Source organism: Drosophila yakuba, chromosome 3R (assembly GCF_016746365.2).
Source record: "Drosophila yakuba strain Tai18E2 chromosome 3R, Prin_Dyak_Tai18E2_2.1, whole genome shotgun sequence".
NCBI lineage: Eukaryota > Metazoa > Arthropoda > Insecta > Diptera > Drosophilidae > Drosophila > Drosophila yakuba.
Genome location: NC_052530.2, coordinates 23557165 through 23576133, shown reverse-complemented (window position 1 = coordinate 23576133; position 18969 = coordinate 23557165). Strand labels below are relative to the sequence as shown.

At 45.4% G+C, this 18969-nt stretch overlaps 3 protein-coding genes across 15 annotated transcripts in view; 2 read left to right on the top strand and 1 right to left on the bottom strand.

The window, feature by feature from the left end:
• The window catches only part of LOC6538122 (serine/threonine-protein kinase Doa), a 36098-nt gene extending 29266 nt beyond the window's left edge, over nt 1-6832 (top strand). For 3 of the 10 annotated variants that reach the window (XM_039376204.2, XM_039376203.2, XM_039376201.2), the window contains 9 exons: nt 3439-3514; nt 4195-4261; nt 4324-4437; nt 4508-4598; nt 4663-4833; nt 4893-5062; nt 5127-5240; nt 5330-5520; nt 5583-6832. In XM_039376204.2, the coding sequence (XP_039232138.1) occupies nt 3439-3514; nt 4195-4261; nt 4324-4437; nt 4508-4598; nt 4663-4833; nt 4893-5062; nt 5127-5240; nt 5330-5520; nt 5583-5710 (1122 nt within the window). In that variant the 3' untranslated portion in view covers nt 5711-6832. Of the gene's footprint in view, nt 1-342; nt 2146-3438; nt 3515-4194; nt 4262-4323; nt 4438-4507; nt 4599-4662; nt 4834-4892; nt 5063-5126; nt 5241-5311; nt 5521-5582 lie in introns of all 10 variants that reach the window. The other 7 variants (XM_039376202.2, XM_002098621.4, XM_015193180.3 and 4 more) reach the window with 3 other exon arrangements.
• Nucleotides 6833-6993: 161 nt separating this feature from the next.
• LOC6538121 (prolyl 4-hydroxylase subunit alpha-1) lies at nt 6994-9124 on the top strand. 2 transcript variants are annotated; one of them, XM_039376205.2, is made up of 8 exons: nt 6994-7187; nt 7240-7391; nt 7499-7598; nt 7661-7854; nt 7912-8420; nt 8478-8531; nt 8735-8900; nt 8967-9124. In XM_039376205.2, exons 1-8 carry the CDS (start codon nt 7015-7017, stop codon nt 9023-9025), a joined length of 1407 nt encoding a protein of 468 aa, XP_039232139.1. In that variant the 5' UTR covers nt 6994-7014; the 3' UTR covers nt 9026-9124. The 2 variants fall into 2 exon arrangements, with proteins under 2 accessions (XP_039232139.1, XP_002098656.3); XM_002098620.4 differs by having other exon boundaries at nt 7448-7598.
• The window catches only part of LOC6538120 (lachesin), a 46983-nt gene continuing 37057 nt past the window's right edge, over nt 9044-18969 (bottom strand). For 2 of the 3 annotated variants that reach the window (XM_039376206.1, XM_039376207.1), the window contains exons 2-11: nt 11811-12259; nt 11599-11722; nt 11398-11498; nt 11229-11335; nt 10992-11165; nt 10806-10934; nt 10245-10443; nt 9982-10130; nt 9798-9857; nt 9044-9657 (exon numbers count right to left, since the gene is read on the bottom strand). In XM_039376206.1, the coding sequence (XP_039232140.1) occupies nt 9542-9657; nt 9798-9857; nt 9982-10130; nt 10245-10443; nt 10806-10934; nt 10992-11165; nt 11229-11335; nt 11398-11498; nt 11599-11722; nt 11811-11896 (1245 nt within the window). In that variant the 5' untranslated portion in view covers nt 11897-12259 and the 3' untranslated portion in view covers nt 9044-9541. Of the gene's footprint in view, nt 9658-9797; nt 9858-9981; nt 10131-10244; nt 10444-10805; nt 10935-10991; nt 11166-11228; nt 11336-11397; nt 11499-11598; nt 11723-11808; nt 12260-18969 lie in introns of all 3 variants that reach the window. The other variant, XM_002098619.4, reaches the window with a different exon arrangement.

The following is an 18969-nucleotide window of genomic DNA, read 5'->3' as shown; positions in this document are numbered from 1 at the left end:
ACTCCGAAAATCCGAAAATACATGGAGAAAGCCAAATCCAGATAGAGTGGCTCTAATGGTAGTGAAATTGTGCGAAATGAAAAGGCCCAAAAGCACCCCATAATTAGTCATTGCCGAAAAGGCCATTTAAATAGGTCTAAGTCTAAGTCTAGGTCTGGGTTTGGGTTTTGGTTTCGGTTTCTGGGCCTTCTTCTTTCGTGGAGCGTAAAGAGTAAAGAGTTTTACGCCCGTCACCGTTGGTTTCACACGAGCGCCGCTCTTGAGCACTTTCCTTCTCCATTAAACCTGTGAATCCGAAACTGAATCTTAATCTCAATCCCCCCGAATCGTCTGGTTCCTCAGCGAAGAGATCTGCTCTTGGACAAAGACAGAACGCCAACCACCTCAGCGATTTCCACAGGAGGCAAGCAGTCGGCAATTTCCCGGCTGGAGAACAAATACTCGGACATCTTGGAACGAGCGGCCGGAAGGCGGCGCCATGAAGAGGATCGCGACAAGACCCTGGAGCCGGATGACTATGGTGCCAGTGGTAGTGGCGGACTGCTCCGCTCGGCCACATCCCACCAGCTGGCCAAGTCTAAGTTGTCCTCCAGCTCCTTTAATGCTTCGGATCGCAAGGAGCGCACTCCATACCGAACTCGAGCTCAGAGGCAAAGGTATATGGCCGAGTCGAATGACAGCGGCTATCTGACCAGCGGCAATCGACTGCTGGACGAGAACTACCCAGTGGACTATGGCCAGCGATACGACTACCACGACGCCCTACGCCTAGGAGGAGCATCCGGTTATCCCTCTAGTCGCTACGGCCGACGAGCTGGCGAAGACGAAGTGCTCTCGCCGCGCTCCACAAGGGCGTATGGAAGAACCAAAACCGTGGAAAGTCTACTGGCTGCTGAGATTCAAGACAGCGGTCGAAATGCAGCTGGACCCGCCGAGGATCGACCATTGAACTCGAGGAACCGCTTTGCTCATCGACGTAAGGAGCAGCCACCACCAGAACTTACAGCTGAAGAGCGCGAAATACTTGCCGACGATCGGTCTTCGGAGGACAATGCAGCCATTCTGATGCTGCTCCGAGAAGATAACCAGTTCCTGGAGGCGAAAAAGTTCGAGGAGCGCATGCGCAAACGCCGCGAGCTTAGGGATCGCGTCAAGCGCATGGAGGAAGCGGCCGAGGAGGCCAAGAAGACTGAAGCGGCAGTAGCGGCCGCAGAAGCAGAGGCAGTTGCTCTCGAGCAGGAGGCCAAAATGGCCAAGGAGGCAGCCGCAGCAGCAGCGAATGCGGCAGCAACTGCTGCAGCTGCTGCAACATCATCAGCCACACTTGCAGCTCCGCTGGAGGCGCCCAAGAAGAAGTCGCGCAGCAAAAAAGTAACTAGAGACGGTAGCGATTGCAGTGGCTCCTCCGAGAGCACCTCGGGCAGTAGCTCATCCGATGAGGCGGAAACAGAAACCGAGACGGATTCGGCTGCGCCCGGTGTGCAACTAACCCACACAGCAGACACAACCCCACAGACACCGATCCCGTCTGTAAATGGCAACACTACCAGCTCCTCCAACTCCAACTCCTCCACCACCACCACCAACCCCTCCAATACAGCCACCACCTCATCCACTAGCACTTCTGCTCTTTCTAACCACACAACGGCAGCAGCGACGGCACTCTCCTCCGGCACCACCAACAAGAGCCGCTTTCTGCCCCACTCAGATCGCAACAACAATGACCTCGCCAAGTACAAGCCCAGCAGCCAGCTGATGCACTCCTCCAGCTCCGGGGCACTGGCCTTCGGTGGCATTGGGGCGCGTCTCGCGGCCGCAGATGCTCGCCGTCAGCAGCAGCGGTATCAGGGCGCCAGCTCACGTACCGCCGCCGTGCTGAGCGAGTTCGATCGCTATAAGCCGCCGGGATCTGGAACGGGCTCTGGATCGAGCTACCTCCACGACTCGTACAGCGGGAGTAGTAGGCGATCCAATGCCCTGGGGGGCAGCTCGTTGTACCCCCAGCGATCCCAACTGGATGCCTACCAGCAGCAGTACCAGCAGTCGTCCTCCTACCTGCAGCACGATCACTACCAGCTGGCCAAGAGCGCCACCTCGTCGGCCCTGTTCAACAGGTCTCGCATTCCAAAGACACTCTCGACCTTTGTAAGCAATGAGCCAATACGACCATCCTGGCGGATGGGCGATTCCTTAGCAGCTTGAGCTTTGTTGCCGCCGCCTCTTGTAACTGCAACTGCAATTGTCCATTGACCCTCCGACTCCCCGAATCCGATCCCACCCCATATCTCAAGGCCAAATCTTTCTCCTAGACAATCGACCTACTACAGAAAAAGCTAACAGCATTGCGGATTGTATTCCATGTTGTCCTACTTATACAATATTGATCCTGCCTGCTCCTTTTGCATGCGATTTTGACACTAAAACTGGGACAAAAATGTAAGAATCCCCTTACCTCGACGTACAACGACAAACTACCTTATTTGTTCTTTTACCATTTTGCATTTACACTATATTGCCAAAAAGCTATTAATGTTATTACTGAGCGAAAAGCATTCAATGGTTTGATGTTTTTTCATTGCCCAAGAAACAAGAGCACAGCTATTGGTGCATTTCCTATTTATCTATATATAATACGTTATATATACCATTTTCGATATATACCTATTTGCCATTATATATGATATTGTTTGTACATGCTTTGATATTAACCATTTTTGTAAACACAAATCTCAAAAATTTGTCCGAACTAATTTTCTTATCGAACAAACGAAACGTATTTTTCTCGTGTTTTTTCTGAATATGATGATGAAAATCACAATGATGATGATGGGTTGATGATGATGATGATGATGTACATACACAACTTGATGGGGATGATGAAATGATGATGATGATGATGTTGGTTGGTTTACGGGCTATCTGCGGCTGACTTATAAACGGAATGCGATTGCTTTTGGTGCCAACGTGGGATCCTTGGGATCGTTCGTCGTTTGGATGATGCGCTTTTGATTGACTTGACCAACCACCTGTGGAACACCCGATCGAACCCCTGGATATATATATATATTTTTGTTTCTTTTTTCTCTTTCTTTTTTGTTTCTTTTTCTCTCTTTCAAATTACATACTTTACCACACACGCACACACGCACCTTATGTGTACGTCTGTAAACTGCCATCGACAACCACCCAACGCCCCCCAACTTCTCGCTCGCTCAAAAACTCCGCTCGCCGTTCCACTCGCCTGCAAACCACCTTCTTTCAACGGATCGAATGCACCACCCGCAACGTAACGCAACGCAACGCAATCGTCGCCACCCACCGCAAACACCACCACCCCCCCAACCCCTGCGACATCGGCAACGCCAACGGCAACCACTGCAACCACCCAACGTCGTCGCTCCGCTCCGCTCTCCAATCCGATTCGATCGAACCGAACAGACAGCAAAGCCCGTCATTCAAGATGATGCTGATGGTCACTTAATTTACCACACCGGAGACATTCTCCATCACAGATGTTCGTGACAATTTTTGGTTTTTTATTTTTCCATACTTATGTTTAGACAACAATCAGAAAACTATTTACAAAAAAAAAAAAAAAGAAAACACTTAAATACTTGAAAAAGAAAGAAAACATAATGATAGGCAAAAGCCACCAGTCACACCTCTCTCTTTCTCTTCTCTTCTTGTAACTCTCTTTTAGTTTAAAATATTTCCAAGTTTTCATTATTATTTCTTAATTATCTCACAGCAAGACCAAGCCGCGTCGCGTGCAATCGGAAAATTAACACAATTTTGAACGAAAAAAAAAAGAGAAGGACAAAAAGCAACAATTGAAAATATTCACACAATTTTCGTCACTTTCGCGAAAATCTTTTGAACTTCCGAATTTGTCTTTGATGGCTCTAAGTTTAACTTTTACCGGCAACAAAATTCAACTGGGAAGTTTTCACACACAAAAACCGAACACGAACTTTGTCGCATAATTAACGAATAATATTGAAAATGCAAACCCTTTCCGTACACACTCAGCTTAGAGTTCAAATTAGTATTTTGCCCAGCCCTCATCAAATACTTAGCTACAGCTACAGGTTTAGCTTTAGAACAAGAAAATCAACCAGACAGCTAACGTTTAACACTCTTTATGGACTTGTCCGAAACCCTACTACAACTCGCTATCCTTTTCCCGAATTTCAGATAAGATCATGGCCACACTGGGCGAAGGAACTTTTGGACGTGTGGTCAAGGTCAAAGATATGGAGCGGTAAGATTTACCATCTATGAAGTATAAGTATAAGCAATCTAACGCCCTTTTCATTGTTTCAGTGATTACTGCATGGCCTTAAAGATTATTAAGAACGTGGAAAAGTACCGCGAAGCTGCCAAGCTGGAGATAAATGCTTTGGAAAAGATTGCCCAAAAGGATCCGCATTGCGATCAGTAAGTTTTAAAATAAACCACTTTCTCCTTGGTCTCAATCTAATTTTATTCATCTTTTTCTCTTCTGCAGTTTGTGCGTGAAAATGATTGACTGGTTTGATTATCATGGACACATGTGTATAGTTTTTGAAATGTTGGGACTTAGTGTTTTCGATTTTTTGGTGAGTTACAGCTATTTAAATTAAACAGAATTATAAGATTAATATTTATACCGTTTATTTGCAGCGAGAGAACAACTATGAGCCATACCCGCTGGACCAAGTGCGCCACATGGCCTATCAATTATGCTATTCTGTGAAATTTCTACATGACAATCGTTTAACGCACACCGATCTCAAGCCGGAGAACATACTCTTCGTCGACTCGGATTATACTTCTCACTATAATCATAAGATTGTAAGTGTAGCCAAGCAGCAAACAATATGAAAATTTCCTTATACTATAATACTTCACAGAACCGCGAGGTGCGCCGCGTCAAGAACACGGACGTTCGCCTGATCGACTTTGGGTCGGCCACCTTCGACCACGAGCACCACAGCACAATTGTCTCGACGCGACATTACCGCGCGCCAGAGGTCATACTGGAGCTGGGGTGGTCACAGCCGTGTGACGTTTGGTCCATTGGGTAAGAATCGTATTGTCATTGCAAATATGCGCATATCAAATGACCGCCGAAATTTCACCCACAGGTGCATCTTGTTCGAACTGTATCTGGGAATCACGCTCTTCCAAACGCACGACAATCGCGAGCACCTGGCCATGATGGAGCGAATCTTGGGACAAATACCATATCGCATGGCACGGTAATACAATGCAGCTCATGCTTTTATTTCCCAAGGCGCAGTTCCCTTCACCGAAATCGTTTAACGTGTAGCAATCATACTCTTTATAGCAAAACCAAAACAAAGTACTTCTATCATGGTAAGTTGGATTGGGATGAGAAGTCCAGTGCGGGTCGCTACGTCCGTGATCACTGCAAGCCGTTGTTCCTGTGCCAGCTGAGCGACAGTGAGGACCACTGTGAGCTCTTCAGTCTGATCAAGAAGATGCTGGAGTACGAGCCCTCGTCACGCATCACGTTAGGTAAGTTGGCGCCGACTTCTTGATTGATTGCTATGCTAATTAATCTCTTTTACTTTCTATAGGCGAAGCCCTGCATCATCCTTTTTTCGACAGGCTGCCACCGCACCATCGAGTGGGTGAGGTCAGCAACAAGCAGCCGCTTTCGTCGGGCAGCAGCAGCCGCGAAAGGTCGCACAGTCTCTCCAGATGAGAATTACAGCGATTTGGTTATTGTTGACAGACAGCGCTTAATAAGCACTCACTCATGCAAACATACACTCAAGGCAGTCGTCCAGCAACGTCTTGCACCCGCCTCGTAGAGTAGACCAGCGACTTTACGACGAACCCTATTTTAAGAGCTAAAGTCTTTTATTCTAAATTTTTTGAACTTGACTTGTATAGATGTTTATTATACAAAAATCCATTGATCCTTATTGATCCATTGTTTCCAAATATTTCGTGCACATGTTGCTGTGCATTATATTTAGAGCTGTGTAGCGCCATGTTGCGCTTGTGCATTGTACCATACCCGCCAACAGTGTTTTGTTCTGTAATGATAACCAAATCGTGTATAATATTGATAGTGCGGTGCGTCTTCCCGACACCAGAACCTAATTGTAAATGTCTTGCATTGTGCACACCCCTAGGTGGAGGAGATTAATTGAACCGACTGCAAACCGATTATTGGAACATACAAATGTAGTTGTAAAATAAGAAAGTCGCCTAAGCGCTAGTTGAAATGCATCCCCATATGTACACCTGTCACTGAAACGGGAGCCGACTAATTTGTAATTAATGCACCATTTCGAGAGCGTGAACTGTAAGCTAATGCAAGCCATTATGTACACCGCCCACGAATGTACGGATACTTGTAAATGTAAAGAGCAATTGTTATGCCGCCCTGTGTACACTTCAGCGATCGCAGCGCATTTTGTGTAAATTCAGTAGCAGCCCCAGAGTCATCTCTCTTAGAATACGTTTTCAAATGTGTAGAACTGTCGCCGGCCTGTTTTGTTCGTTTTCGTTTACAACCGAATATCGAAAGATCAACCCATTCACACATTGCTACACACACACAAACACACACATCGGATGAGCCCTAGAGTATATTTGAATATACTATACATACTTAATTCAAATGATTGTGAGTTAGTTTAATATTACATAAATATTAATTATAAATTACATTATTTGCAATTTAACCCGATCAACCAGCATATAAGATAAAAAACCAATATTGTCAAGTTATTAAAAATTGAAATAAATCTTAAATAAAAAAGAAACTACTGTGTTTTTAATAAAGAACATGTAGATGAACTTCTTGACAACAAAATTTAACAGCGCACTTGTATTTGTCATAATGGGCTGTATACTTTTAGGCCTAGCTTGGAACTCGAAAGGAACAGTCATGTCCAAGCTTATTCCATGATAAGTGTATTACCTGAACAAATTACAATTTCATGGCTTTAATAAGAGCAATGCAGCTCTCAGAGGATTTCACATTCAGTCATCATCATGAACCTATGCTGGTCGATTTTCCTCCTCGGAGTTGCGACTGCAATCGAATCACAGTACTATGCCACATCAACCCGCGAAATGGCGTCTCTGCTGCAACTGGAGGACGAACTAATTGGATATATGCGTCAGTATGCGATGGAATTGCAAAACAAAGTAAACACAATGAGGACGTAGGTGATTTGTGTGCCTTATTAGCAGCCATTGTAAGCATCGATGCCATAGTTTCCAGGAGGAGTGGATGACCAGGAGGGCACTGGGGCCCGCTGATCCTACGGCCTATGTGGCCAATCCTTTGATAAGTTTTCCGCTCATGCGACGCATGTATACGGATGTACCAAAGTTGCTGGAATTAGCTCGTGAGGAGGTCAAACAGGGTAAGTTGTAGTTATTCACTTTATTTAAACTATCAATAACATTGGTTTATGCTCAGCACCGCTTCAAGAATTGATAAAACTTGATTTGAACCATATTTCTAAAATAGAGTTTCAAACGGCTGCATCTGGTTTGTTGCGGTTTCAGAACATTTATGGTCTGAATGAAAGCGAAATGGCCAATGGAATGCTATATGGAAAACAGTACAAGTAGGTTTCTATCAATCCATAGCAATCCATTAGTTAATTTAAATCACAAAATATCACAATAGCTCCAGAATGAGTGCTGCAGATTGCCTGGCTTTGGCCACTCATCTATTGGATCTGGAAAAGGGCAAACCGGCCAGCAAGTGGTTAAAAGTAGCCCTCGATCAGTATGAAAATAAAATGGATCCTGTAAATAGATTACTTCAAACAGGACGCTCTCAAATCTACGAGAAATTAGGTCTAAATTTTTTCGCTATGCGTAAGTAAAATAATCAAAACCATATCATATTTGAACAACTACTTTTGCCTTTTGTAGACGACTTACCGGCTAGTCGGGCTGCGTTTAAGAAGTCCATGGGGTGGGCCTCCATGGATGATAATACTGATCTGGCCAAACACTTGGTCAATACCATAGCCGAAAGGCTTGTGCACGTGGACAACTGCCGAGGTAAAAACCTCCCTCCGAGCAAATCCTTCCTGCGTTGTCGTTACTTTAGAGAAGGTTCCCCGTTTCTTCGATGGGCTGCTTTGAAACTTGAACAGCTCAACATTGAACCTTTCGTTGGGCTCTTCCATGATGCAATCTCACCAGCAGAGCAAGAGGATTTGTTACGTCTCACGGAAACAAGGTTAGAGCACAGAAAAAAAGATAGTTATAGTGTAGAAGCCAATGTGGATACAAATGGTTCTGATCATGTGAGGCGAATTCACCAAAGGATTGAGGACATTACAGGATTTGATTTAGAAGACAGCGAGCCACTCACAGTCTCTAACTATGGTATTGGAGGGCAGGAGTCCATCCACTTGGACTGCGAGCAGCCCAAGGTGAGTTTGGCGTCTAATTTATCCCATATGATTTACAATGACGTCTTTGTTCTTTAGCATTTTATTGGGCACTTTACTGAAGAATACCGCTCGGCGTCTGTACTGCTTTATGTAAGTGTTTTATTCTTAAATTTTAACGCATAGTTTTCCAGAGCAGGCAATATGCAGATTATAATTTTAAGGTGTTACCAAAATAACTAAAGCTTTAATCCAAAGAATTATAAAAGTGAACGTTTAGCGAAAGCCAATGTTTATAAGCCCCAGGAGGGGAAAATTCAATTTAAATTTAAACAGTGCACATTTCTATTTCCCAGCTCAGTGATGTTCAAATGGGCGGCTATGCCTCTTTTCCGGATCTGGGCTTTGGCTTTAAGCCCAGTAGGGGATCGGCCTTGGTTTGGCATAATACTGACAGCGCCGGCAATTGTGATACTCGCAGCTTGCAGGCCACCTGCCCGGTGCTCCTTGGAAATCAGTGGGGTAAGTGGTTAAAGGTGCACATCGATTCTTTTCTCCTCTACTTACCATTCGCCATCCGGAAAACAGTGGCCAGAAAATGGATCAGTGGGTCAGGCCAGTGGCGCAGGAAGTCGTGTCGGATGTAAAGAAAATGCAGTTTTCCATTCGGTTTTTATCCACTTTTGCGATAATTTATTCAATAATTTTGTCGTTATTTATATTATGATAATAAATTTTATGCACTATTTTATAGTATTCATATTTAATTTATATGCAATGTAACATTATTTGGGGCTGGGGAGATATGGTAGGGCTTGGCATCCAATTGTCCACTTTTGATATCCTCCTTCATTTCATTAGGGAGAAGGGAGTGGGAGTGGGAGTTGGCAAGGGATTTGAGGGTTATCGAGCGGGTGGGAACAACGCGTTTCCTGATACGTATGCAAATGATATCTGAGGCAGCGGGAGGCGCCTCCGGCAATATGTATGCGTGCGTGGGCGGCTTGGGTCCAATACATTGGAGATGGGGGCCACGGAACCGGAAACGGAAACGTACAACAAGAACGCAGGCAAGAGAGAAAGAGATGTCGATGTCGATGTCGGTGTCCGAGGGAATCTGTAGGAATACTTGATTGCCGGCTCTTCTTCTCTCAGTTTTGATATCACGCTCCCCCGGCTCCCAGATTCAGCCTCATCCACAGCAGCAACAGCATGGCGAGCAGGGGCTGCCACGTCGTCTGGTTGCTCCTGGCCGCATTCCGAGCAGCCTCCTCGAGACCTATGTGCGAAAAAGCGCACAAATGGTTGAAATTATTCAGAAAAGAGTTAAGAATCGCTTGCTTTTGTATTTTTATAATATTTTAATTTTAAATAACTCCGTACAAGAGATTTATACCTCCACATATGTATGTAACTCACCTCCGATGTAATTCAGATGATCGTCGTTGCTGGCGGAGGCGCCCGGATGAAGCTTGATTTCTGCAGCGCAGAACCACAGGCACCGAGAAAAAAACAAAAAAAAAAAAACACCAACAGGGACAAACAAAACAAATTAAAGCCAGTGATGGCGGGAGATGGTGGAGTAGAGATTGCGTATACGCACCGTATAACCGCAATGTGCCCTCGGCACGGCCCAGCGAGTTTGTGCTGACGCAGTGATAGGTGCCCACATCGGAGGGCGAGAAGGAACGCACCACCAGCAGCATGACGCCCCGATAGCCATCGCGCCGCTCCGTTATCCCGTACTTGGGCCTGCATTGGATATGGGTCCGGCAATGGACAGGAGCGGAAAGCAAGGGAATGGAATGGTTTTCGAGATGGATATGTATCACCAATTTCTGCCGTCCGGAATTTCCCTCAACTTACCCGTCGAGCAGCATTTCGGGTCCCGGCGAGCCGGACTCCAGGCTGGCCGTGGAGACGCTGGCGAATCCGTTGGACGTCCGCGCCCCCTTCAGCCAGTAGGAGACGGGCGACGGCGATGCCTCCACCTGGCATTCCAGCTGCACATCCGAACCCAGGGGCGTGCCCAGCAGCTGGCTGGGGGCCCTCACCATGGGCGCAACTGTGGAGTGGAATGGTGAGTGAGTGAGTGGTTCGTGTCGGATTTCATCGATTTCAGAATATCGCACAGATAAATACATTTGTTGTTCTTATTTTCACGAAATTGTGCAATTGTTCGGCACACTGACTTTTAAATTGGCTACTTTAATTGCTGAACAATTGAGGTCGGAATTGAGGCAATTCAATACTTTTGGCAAATCAGAAATAGGATTGAAGGAATCTAATTTGTTAGTCAGCTGTCTTATTTTAGGCAAGCGTTGTGTAATTGGAAAGGAGAAGTCTTTATTTTCGGTAAAAGCATAAGTAAATCACTGCACTTCAAGGCAAATATTCTATTCACCGAGTAAATATTTGATAACTCACATTGCACACTCAGCGAGACTCGTTTGCTGACAGCAGGTGGAACATCGTTGGATGCTATACACAAGTAGGCGCCCATCTGACGCCTCTCCAGGCGGAGCAGCCTGAGCGAGGATCCATTATAGGATTCCACTGCAAAAGGGTAATGAATGAATTAGACATCAAAGGATTTCAGTGCATGTTTTGTACCTTTCATGAGCTCCCTACTGCCTGGCTTGCGTATGAGAATCATTTCGCCGTCTTCCCTGCGCCAAATGACTCTGGGCTGAGGATTCCCCGTGGCCTTGCAGGTGAGCGTGGCATCCTCGCCCTCCTGAACGGCCAGATCGGCGGAGGACTCTTCGTTGATGATATCCGGTGGTACTAATCACATGTGGTTATTATGAGTTTATGTTCTATATAGGAATATGCAATCAATGGACATACCCTGCACATCGATGCAGCCCACTTGCTTCTTCATGGGACTCGTGTTTATTTGGCACATATAGCAGCCGCGGTCACTTTCCCGCAGTTTGCTGATTTTCAGTTTCCATCTTTAGGAAGGGAAAGTTGTACCTAAGCTATTGAGTGACATAAAGGAGTTCAGTGAGCTTACGTGTGCATATCCTGATGCATGACGCTGATTCTCGCATTGTGGGTGACCACGCGACCTTGTAGAGCCAAAACGGTCTGATCGGAGGCCCTCAGCCAACCCACCTGTTAGCAGGGGATTATATATCATGTAAGATGTATTATTTATAATGAAATTCTAAGTATAATCTTCCAGCATCTTCCTAACAAAATTCAGTGAGCTCACCTTATTCTTGCCCAGATTGCGCACCGAGCAGGCCAGGATGGCCTCGCGTCCAGCCGGATATGTGACGTTGTTGATGAACCCAATGAACTCCGGATCGGGATCCAGCTGCGAATTGCTCTCTGCGAAGGGAGTGGGAAATGGATGTAGTGAGTCACCCGCTCGCAATTAAATGCCTTCCAAACCCCCATGCCCCATTCCATGGCCACTTACCGTGATGCTGGTTCTGGGTCGAGCCACTGCCGCATTTTGTGGCCATTATCAGGATGACAAACAGCGTCGATTGCAGCAGCTTCTCCATATTGTTGTTGATGTCGTTGTTGGTGGAGTTGTTATGGCCGTTGTTGCTGCTGTTGCAGTTGCAACTGCTGTTGCTGTTGCGGTTCTTTTATTTGCTGCAGCAGCTGCTTCTGCTGGCACTCTTTGTTTTCCTATTATTTTATGGGTATTTTAGTTGCTGTTTTTTTGTGCGTGTGTATGTGTGTTTTTTTTTCTGTGGGAATCTCGCGGCAATTTCTATTTCTATTTGCATTCGAATTTGAATGCGAATTCCTATTTCAATTCCGATTCCGATTGCGAATTCTATTTACCGCGTGTTTGTGCCAATTGGGCTTTGATTTTCAGCTGGTTCGACTCGCCGTCCCACAGCCACGCCCATTGACATCTGCAAGTAAACAAGAAATGCGAGCAAAACATCAGTGCCAGAATCAGAATCAGAATCAAATGCGGACTCAGATTCTGAATCAGAATCAGAATCACAATCCTCGTCCGAAGCGGAATCATCGGTTTAAATTTATATCGCGATAAAGTGAAAAAAGCAAAGAATCGAGCACAAAAGGCTGTTCAATTTGAGTGCACTAAAAGGGGGGCTGGTCTGCAGCGGATAAAGGGGTGGGGAAAAGGGGCAGAAAGGGGGTTGCATTTGATGGCCGTGGCGCCCATCGCTAACTTGATTATCAAGCGTTGCAACAAATTTGACGTTGCCTGCTTTTAGGGGCATCCAATATGGCTGCCGGGCAAGCTCAATCTCACCAACACACCCATGTAATGCACTGAGAGAAATCAAATTATTAGAATAAATGAACATGAACATATTTGTGCAATATGTACTACTACTATCTACGTTATATTTGATTGGTTAATCTAAATACTTAGCCTAAAATCTGTTTATCAATAAAACACTTTATAGGGTGCTTAGCTACAAGTTTTCTTGCAGTGCACCACCCCCTGTTGCCACCAATTTGTGATCCCCGGCTCAGCCCAGTCCGACACAAAGTAAAAGGCAAATGCAATTTTCAACACAAACAAAAATTTATGGCTCGGCAGCAGCAGCAGCAGTATCCTTGGTCCGTCCAGCAGCCAGGATGCTGCAGTCAGGATGCAGAAGTTGCAATAAAAGAAGGTCCCGCGATTTTGGGTGGGCGCGAAAAAGCGGTTAAAAAGGCGAAAGGTGCAAAATATGAATGTAAATATTAAAAAAGTTTCGAGGCGCACAAACTAACGAGGTGTTCGCTCATTTGCTGTGCCTCTGAAACGCGCCACAAACTCTGATCTCCCGCCGCCCCTCCCTTGCAGCCGCCCATTCGCCCACCTGCCGCATCGCCATGCGCTGTAATTTAATTCCAGTGTGAAATTGAGCGCTCTCCTAATAGTGAATTTGCACTAAACCAGTTAGCAAGTCGCCGGCGCGATGTCTTGCGAACTTTTGACGAGGTGTCAATGCGATGCCCCAGGAGCTGGTGACTGTGGAGCCGGGAAAACCTAGCGATGGGAACTTGCAGTTCCGGGTGCCGCCCTCCAACTCCCTTCTGAGTCCTGGGTGGTGACATTCAAAAGGCGGAAATGTGATTTACTTATTAAATTAGAGTTTCAGAATGTTGCAGGGGCGAGAAGTTTACTCGGCGTGGGAAGCACTCGAGCTTGCAGCATGCGAAACTTGCCACGAAGAGTCGGGTTTTAGTTCGGGATGAGGATGAGGGATGCGAAGGGGAATCAATCTGCTTTCCTGCTAAGTGGATTAACTTACGGTTATTAAATTTAATTGTTTTCCCAGCCCATTGTATTTTTAATGGCTTTGTGTTGGGACACAGTTTCTTTAGTTGGCTGGACGATTGTGTAGTTTTTATTAGGCTTATCTACACTCGGTATCTAAATTGAATTGCTAAATATTGTGTATCGGAACTGAAATCTGGTTTTATTGACTTCCTTTTCTACTTAATTTTATTGTATTTTAAATAAATAACACCACATGTCAGCATTTCCATTTGCATATGTACACTTCCTTTCCAACCATTTTTATTTATTGTATTTAAAGCCAAACAAATGGTAGAAAAGAAATGCAAACAAAATATATCATTTGCATGCTAGCTATGCAATTCATAAATTGGATATACAAGTAAACAAATTTAGAGATTTATTTTCTTTGACTTTAAATGTATAGTTTTAGAGCATTTCGTTCATCGACTTCTGTATTGTTTGCGTAATTAAAATGCCCATTAACTTCTTTCTCGCGTATTCTTACTTTGCATTTGGTTTACACTTAATTAGAGGTGTTCAAAGGCACCATTTCCGATTGAATGGCTCCTTTTGCGATTGCCTCATACTCATCACATATTTACCCCGATTCACGGCAGATTCCCCAGTTAATCATCGGGCGTTATTTCGAGTGATTTCCGCTTCCTTTGCCCAAAAGCACCCACGCCTTTTAGCCATTCCTCTGATTGTCCGCCCGCCAGACAACATTTGCATTAGCACTCAAAAGACGGAATATTTAAGAGCGTCCCACAGTGCGAAAATAAATAAATTTGCTGTGTAAACAGAAGCGCGCGCCAAAGAGAGCAAGCCCGGAAAAACTGGAAAAACTGGCAAAACTGTGCAAAGAAGAATGAATGGGGCTAGAAAAAACATGACAAAAAACTGCGCCCATCAAATGAAAGCAAGAAACTGCAAATCAGCGCAGTTGCTGCACCAAAGGTAAACTTCAGGCCTGGCCAAAAAGGAGTCGGGTTTTCCGCGGAGCCTGTCGGAAAAGCGTGTAAGTGGGCGGTGGTGTGGGGGTGGGGGGTGGCAGGAAAGAGAAACTCGACAAGTGGCAGCGCGAGGTCGCCGGAGCAAGTGAAAGGAGCAAAAGGCGACAGCAAAGCGAACTAACACAGCGGAAAAGCCTTTTGAAGTTCCTTCACGAACACAACAACAACAACAACAACAACAACAACAACAGCTAACGGAGCAGCAGCAGCGTGAATAACAAAAACAAGAGCCATTGCAACAACAACAACAACAACAGGAGCAGCTACAAAGGATATTTGACTCTCAGTTTCAAAATACTAAATACTCTAGTTCATATTTAAAAAAAAATATAATAAATATAAAAGAGCAAAACAAATAAATTTAAACAAATCAAGCTTTTAATTTAAAATTTCATTTTATGGACTTATGCACATTTAAATGTATAGATATCCCATAATGTGATTAGTTACTTATAAAAAATATATTTATAATTGGCTACCAATGTAATACTCACAAACAAAAAAAAACTAAACAATATAATGACGTAGTATAATTAATGGATTGTTTTGTTTGCCAATGTCGGTAACTATTTGTCTAAAAAAATGTAAAAATATCAATGCAAATATAATTGTATAATTAACTGCAATTTTAAATTAGTCGTTTATTATTTGGTGTGCCTCAAGCCAAACAAACACAAATGTTTTTATTTTTTGTTCTGGCCAGTTCAATACATGAGCCACTGTTAACTAAATGGAAATTTGTAAACTAAACGTATTTATAAAATAAAGCAAATTAATTCTATTAACTCCCTAAGCTTTGGATAATCACGCCAAACTGCTGGCCAAATTGAGTCGACCCAGTGGAAAAACAGAAGTCAGTGCAACAAGAACAACGGCAAACTCTTGAGATGGAGAGCGCCTGACGACGTCAGCAACGCGTCGCGAAAGCGCTGGGAAAGCGGAAAAGCCGGGGGGAAAATCGGCGGGCGGGCAGTCGAAGGAGGAGCAAGGACACAAGGGTCGGTGCGCGGGTCAGTCGTACAGGCAAATGGCAGAATGTTCGGCAAAGCAATTTGACTTAAAAATGCTTAGCACTTGCATATCCTGGCAATAGCCCCGCCAGTCGCGTCCATCGTCCATCGTTCGTTGCCAACTCAGCTAAATAAGGACAACAAAAGGAGGCGGCGGAGACAAGGATAGTGACTGCGATTCCGACAAGGACAAATAAAATAAGGAGCCGGCGTAGAGCCTTAAAGGATCACGAGCTGTGAGTGCGCTTAAGCTCATTTATTTAAATTAAAACAAACACTGCAGGCGCACAGGCAGCGCAGGACATTTGGGGGCTAAGCCGCCAAAGCTTCGCCTCAATGCATACATTGTGCATATCCTGCGCCCTTTTGACTCACTTCCTGTCTGTATGTATGTGTGTGTGTGTGTTTGTGTTTGTGTGTTAGTGTGTTTTGGCCTTTGGGGCACATGAGTGTGTGTGTGTGTTGGCTGCACAACTTTGGCAACATTTCCGATTGCCTGCACCAGAGCGCCTGGAAAATATTTTGTGCCATTTGTCCCTTTTGTCATTTGTCCGGTGGCACAAACGGGGCAAATTGTTTGCAATAATGCGCGTGGCACTCTCCATGTTGCAGGTGCGACTGCCAGGTGTGCAGCCTGGCGGGCGGTCCAATGAATTTCACTCGAATTTGTAAGTGCCATCGAATTACAATAACAACGGGGCTCACGCGGCAAAAAACAAGAACAATGGAGCCATGGATCGGCCATATCCAGTTTTTCCGCTTTTAGCCGCTTTTCCAGTTTTGCAGAATTGCATGCTCATACAGGGTATAATTAACAGGTGCAAAAAGTGGCGCTGCAATATTGCAATGCAGCCAATTGTGAGCAAATTTTATATAAAAGATTTCAATACGCTTAAGCTAACAATTGATACTGTGGCTGTGAGGCTTTGAAGAGCATATAAACTAGCAGAGTGCTTACTGAGATTTACTGAGTTACCTGAAAGTAAGCACCAAATAATGTTGAGCTCAGCATTTTTATCATTTACATGCCACATTATTAATCAGTGGGATTTTTCCTTTATTCAAGCACTTGCGTAATTAATACTCCTTGAGGTGGCCATGATCCTGTTTTGGCAAGCGACATGCAATCAAATAACAATTAGCATTCAGGATGCACTCATTTGGCCGCAAACAAACATCTATTATGCACTTTCAAGCCATTTGTATTGGCGCTTACTGCGGCAACAAAGATGACAAAATGCAATAATTTGTGTTGCAAAGTTGAAGCGGAAAATCGCAAAATGAAAATGTTAATTGATTCTGTTTTTATGCCACCTCCCCACTTTATTTTCCTTGTTTTTTTTTTTTTTACTCCATGCAGTGGCTGTTGCTCTTGTTTCTTTGCAGCTGGTGTATTTGTTGTAGTTGGCAGAAAAGTTTTGTCAATGGGATTTTTTATTGCAGTCGGTAAAAGTTTTTATGTGCCACCATTAGTAGCCAATTATTGGCGACTTCTAAAGGGGATTCTGGGGGTGGTGGTGGCGGGGGGTCCATTGCAAATTTATATTCCATGTCAGCGGCTTTCGACTGCAGCTGGGCAAAAAAATACTGAAATCGAGAGAAAAAGTGCTAGACAAGCGAGAATGGCCGATAATGAGCATCTAATAACTCAATTTGGGCCAAGTCAAGGATAAGTAGGAATGGTGGGTGCTCATTTTTGTTTTTTTTTTTTTCTAAAAGGGCGCGACACTAATTAAAACCACTGCAAATGGGAAATGGCTGCAGTTGTCGGCGCTTCTTTTAGCTTAATTAAACATTGCCGCTTGACTTTTAATTGATTGTGAACAAACTGAAAAGCTTGCAGCAGACAAATAAACAATTTAACTAAATGCGCCGCAAAGTAGGCAACGGCGGGTTTTTATGGCCTGCGCGGGGAATGGATAGGCATCAAATGGTTGGCCCTCTAAGCCAGTGGGACTACCGACTGCCAAGTGGCAAGTGGCAAGCGGCAAGCGGCAAGAGGGGGGTGTGGCAAGTGGGGGGAGGGGGAAGTGGCAGGGAAATGGAAATGGAAATGATGCCTGCCGTCGCCGGCTGGCTGGCTGGCTGGCTGCCTACTGCCTCCACCAGGCTGTAAACAGTGTAAATGTAAACACAGCTCAGCAACAAAAGCCAGCAAGGCGTCAGAGCAGGAACAATGCGTAAGTCGAATGAATGGGACCCGCCCAATGGCCTCCTGGTATCCTGCTCCTGCCAGGACACTACCCACCCACAGCCGGAATGAATGAACAAATGCTGATGGCTTAGGCTGCTCCGACTTGGCCTCGTCTCTCTGTTGCTCTGCTGCTCTGTTGCTCTGCCTTTCTGCGTTTTGAGTGAGTGAATGAGTGCTGGGGACAATTGCGATAATTGCCGTTGTCTCACACCTACAGCAGCAAAATCTGGCTAAAGGGTGATGGCACAGCGGGGGGAGTAGGGGCAGTGGCAGGGGCAATGAAAATGTGTGGCTGCAGAGTCGTGAAATGATGACAAGAAAAAGCTTTTCCGCCGGCAGTTTGCCCGTTCCCCATCCTTAAACACCCGCCACCCGCCATACCGCCTTCGTGAACCCTATTTATTCAACAATTTTCTACAATTTTATTGTTTACATTTATGTTGAAACTCACACATGAGTAGCATGTACGCCAGCTTTGGGCAAAAGTTTTTCTTGGCCTGGTCTTTCGTTATTTCCAACTCTAAACTCGGGCTTTTGCCAGCTCATGTTCGCCGCACTTTTCCCCCATTTTTATACACATTTTTGGACGTCTTTTTTCGCGCACAATTTGCATGCGAATTTGCCGCTGTCTGTGGACCGCCTCCACATCCCCACTTCCTCACTTCCCCAATCGCCCCCCCCCCCCCTAGTTTTTCCCCATCTTGGCTGCGCGTGCCTTTTCCTTTTTCCCGCACGACTGCAGGCTGCCACTTGGCCCCTTCTTTTGGCCATCTTCCCGCGCTCCTGCCACTCATCCTCCCATCTGTTTGCACGTTTTTTTTTCCTTTGCCCACCGCCTCCTTGTTCATTTTTTATGCCCCGTTAACAACTTTTGCTCGGTTTACTTTTCCCGTGTCGGGCGGCGGCAGCGACGTCTTTGAAAGTTTAATTGTTGTTGCATGTCTTTTTGCGACGCCTCCTTCGCCCTTGTCCTGCCACCCCCGTACCTCCGTGTCCTGCTGGTCCTGCTCCTCCTGCTCCTGCTGCTCCTCCTGCTCCTCCTGCTGCTCGCTTCGTTGTGTAAATTGTACGCCGCACGTTTTTACGCCTGCAGCGGCTCAAGAACGGAGCAGGTGGAGGAGCAGAAGGATGGAGCTCGGGC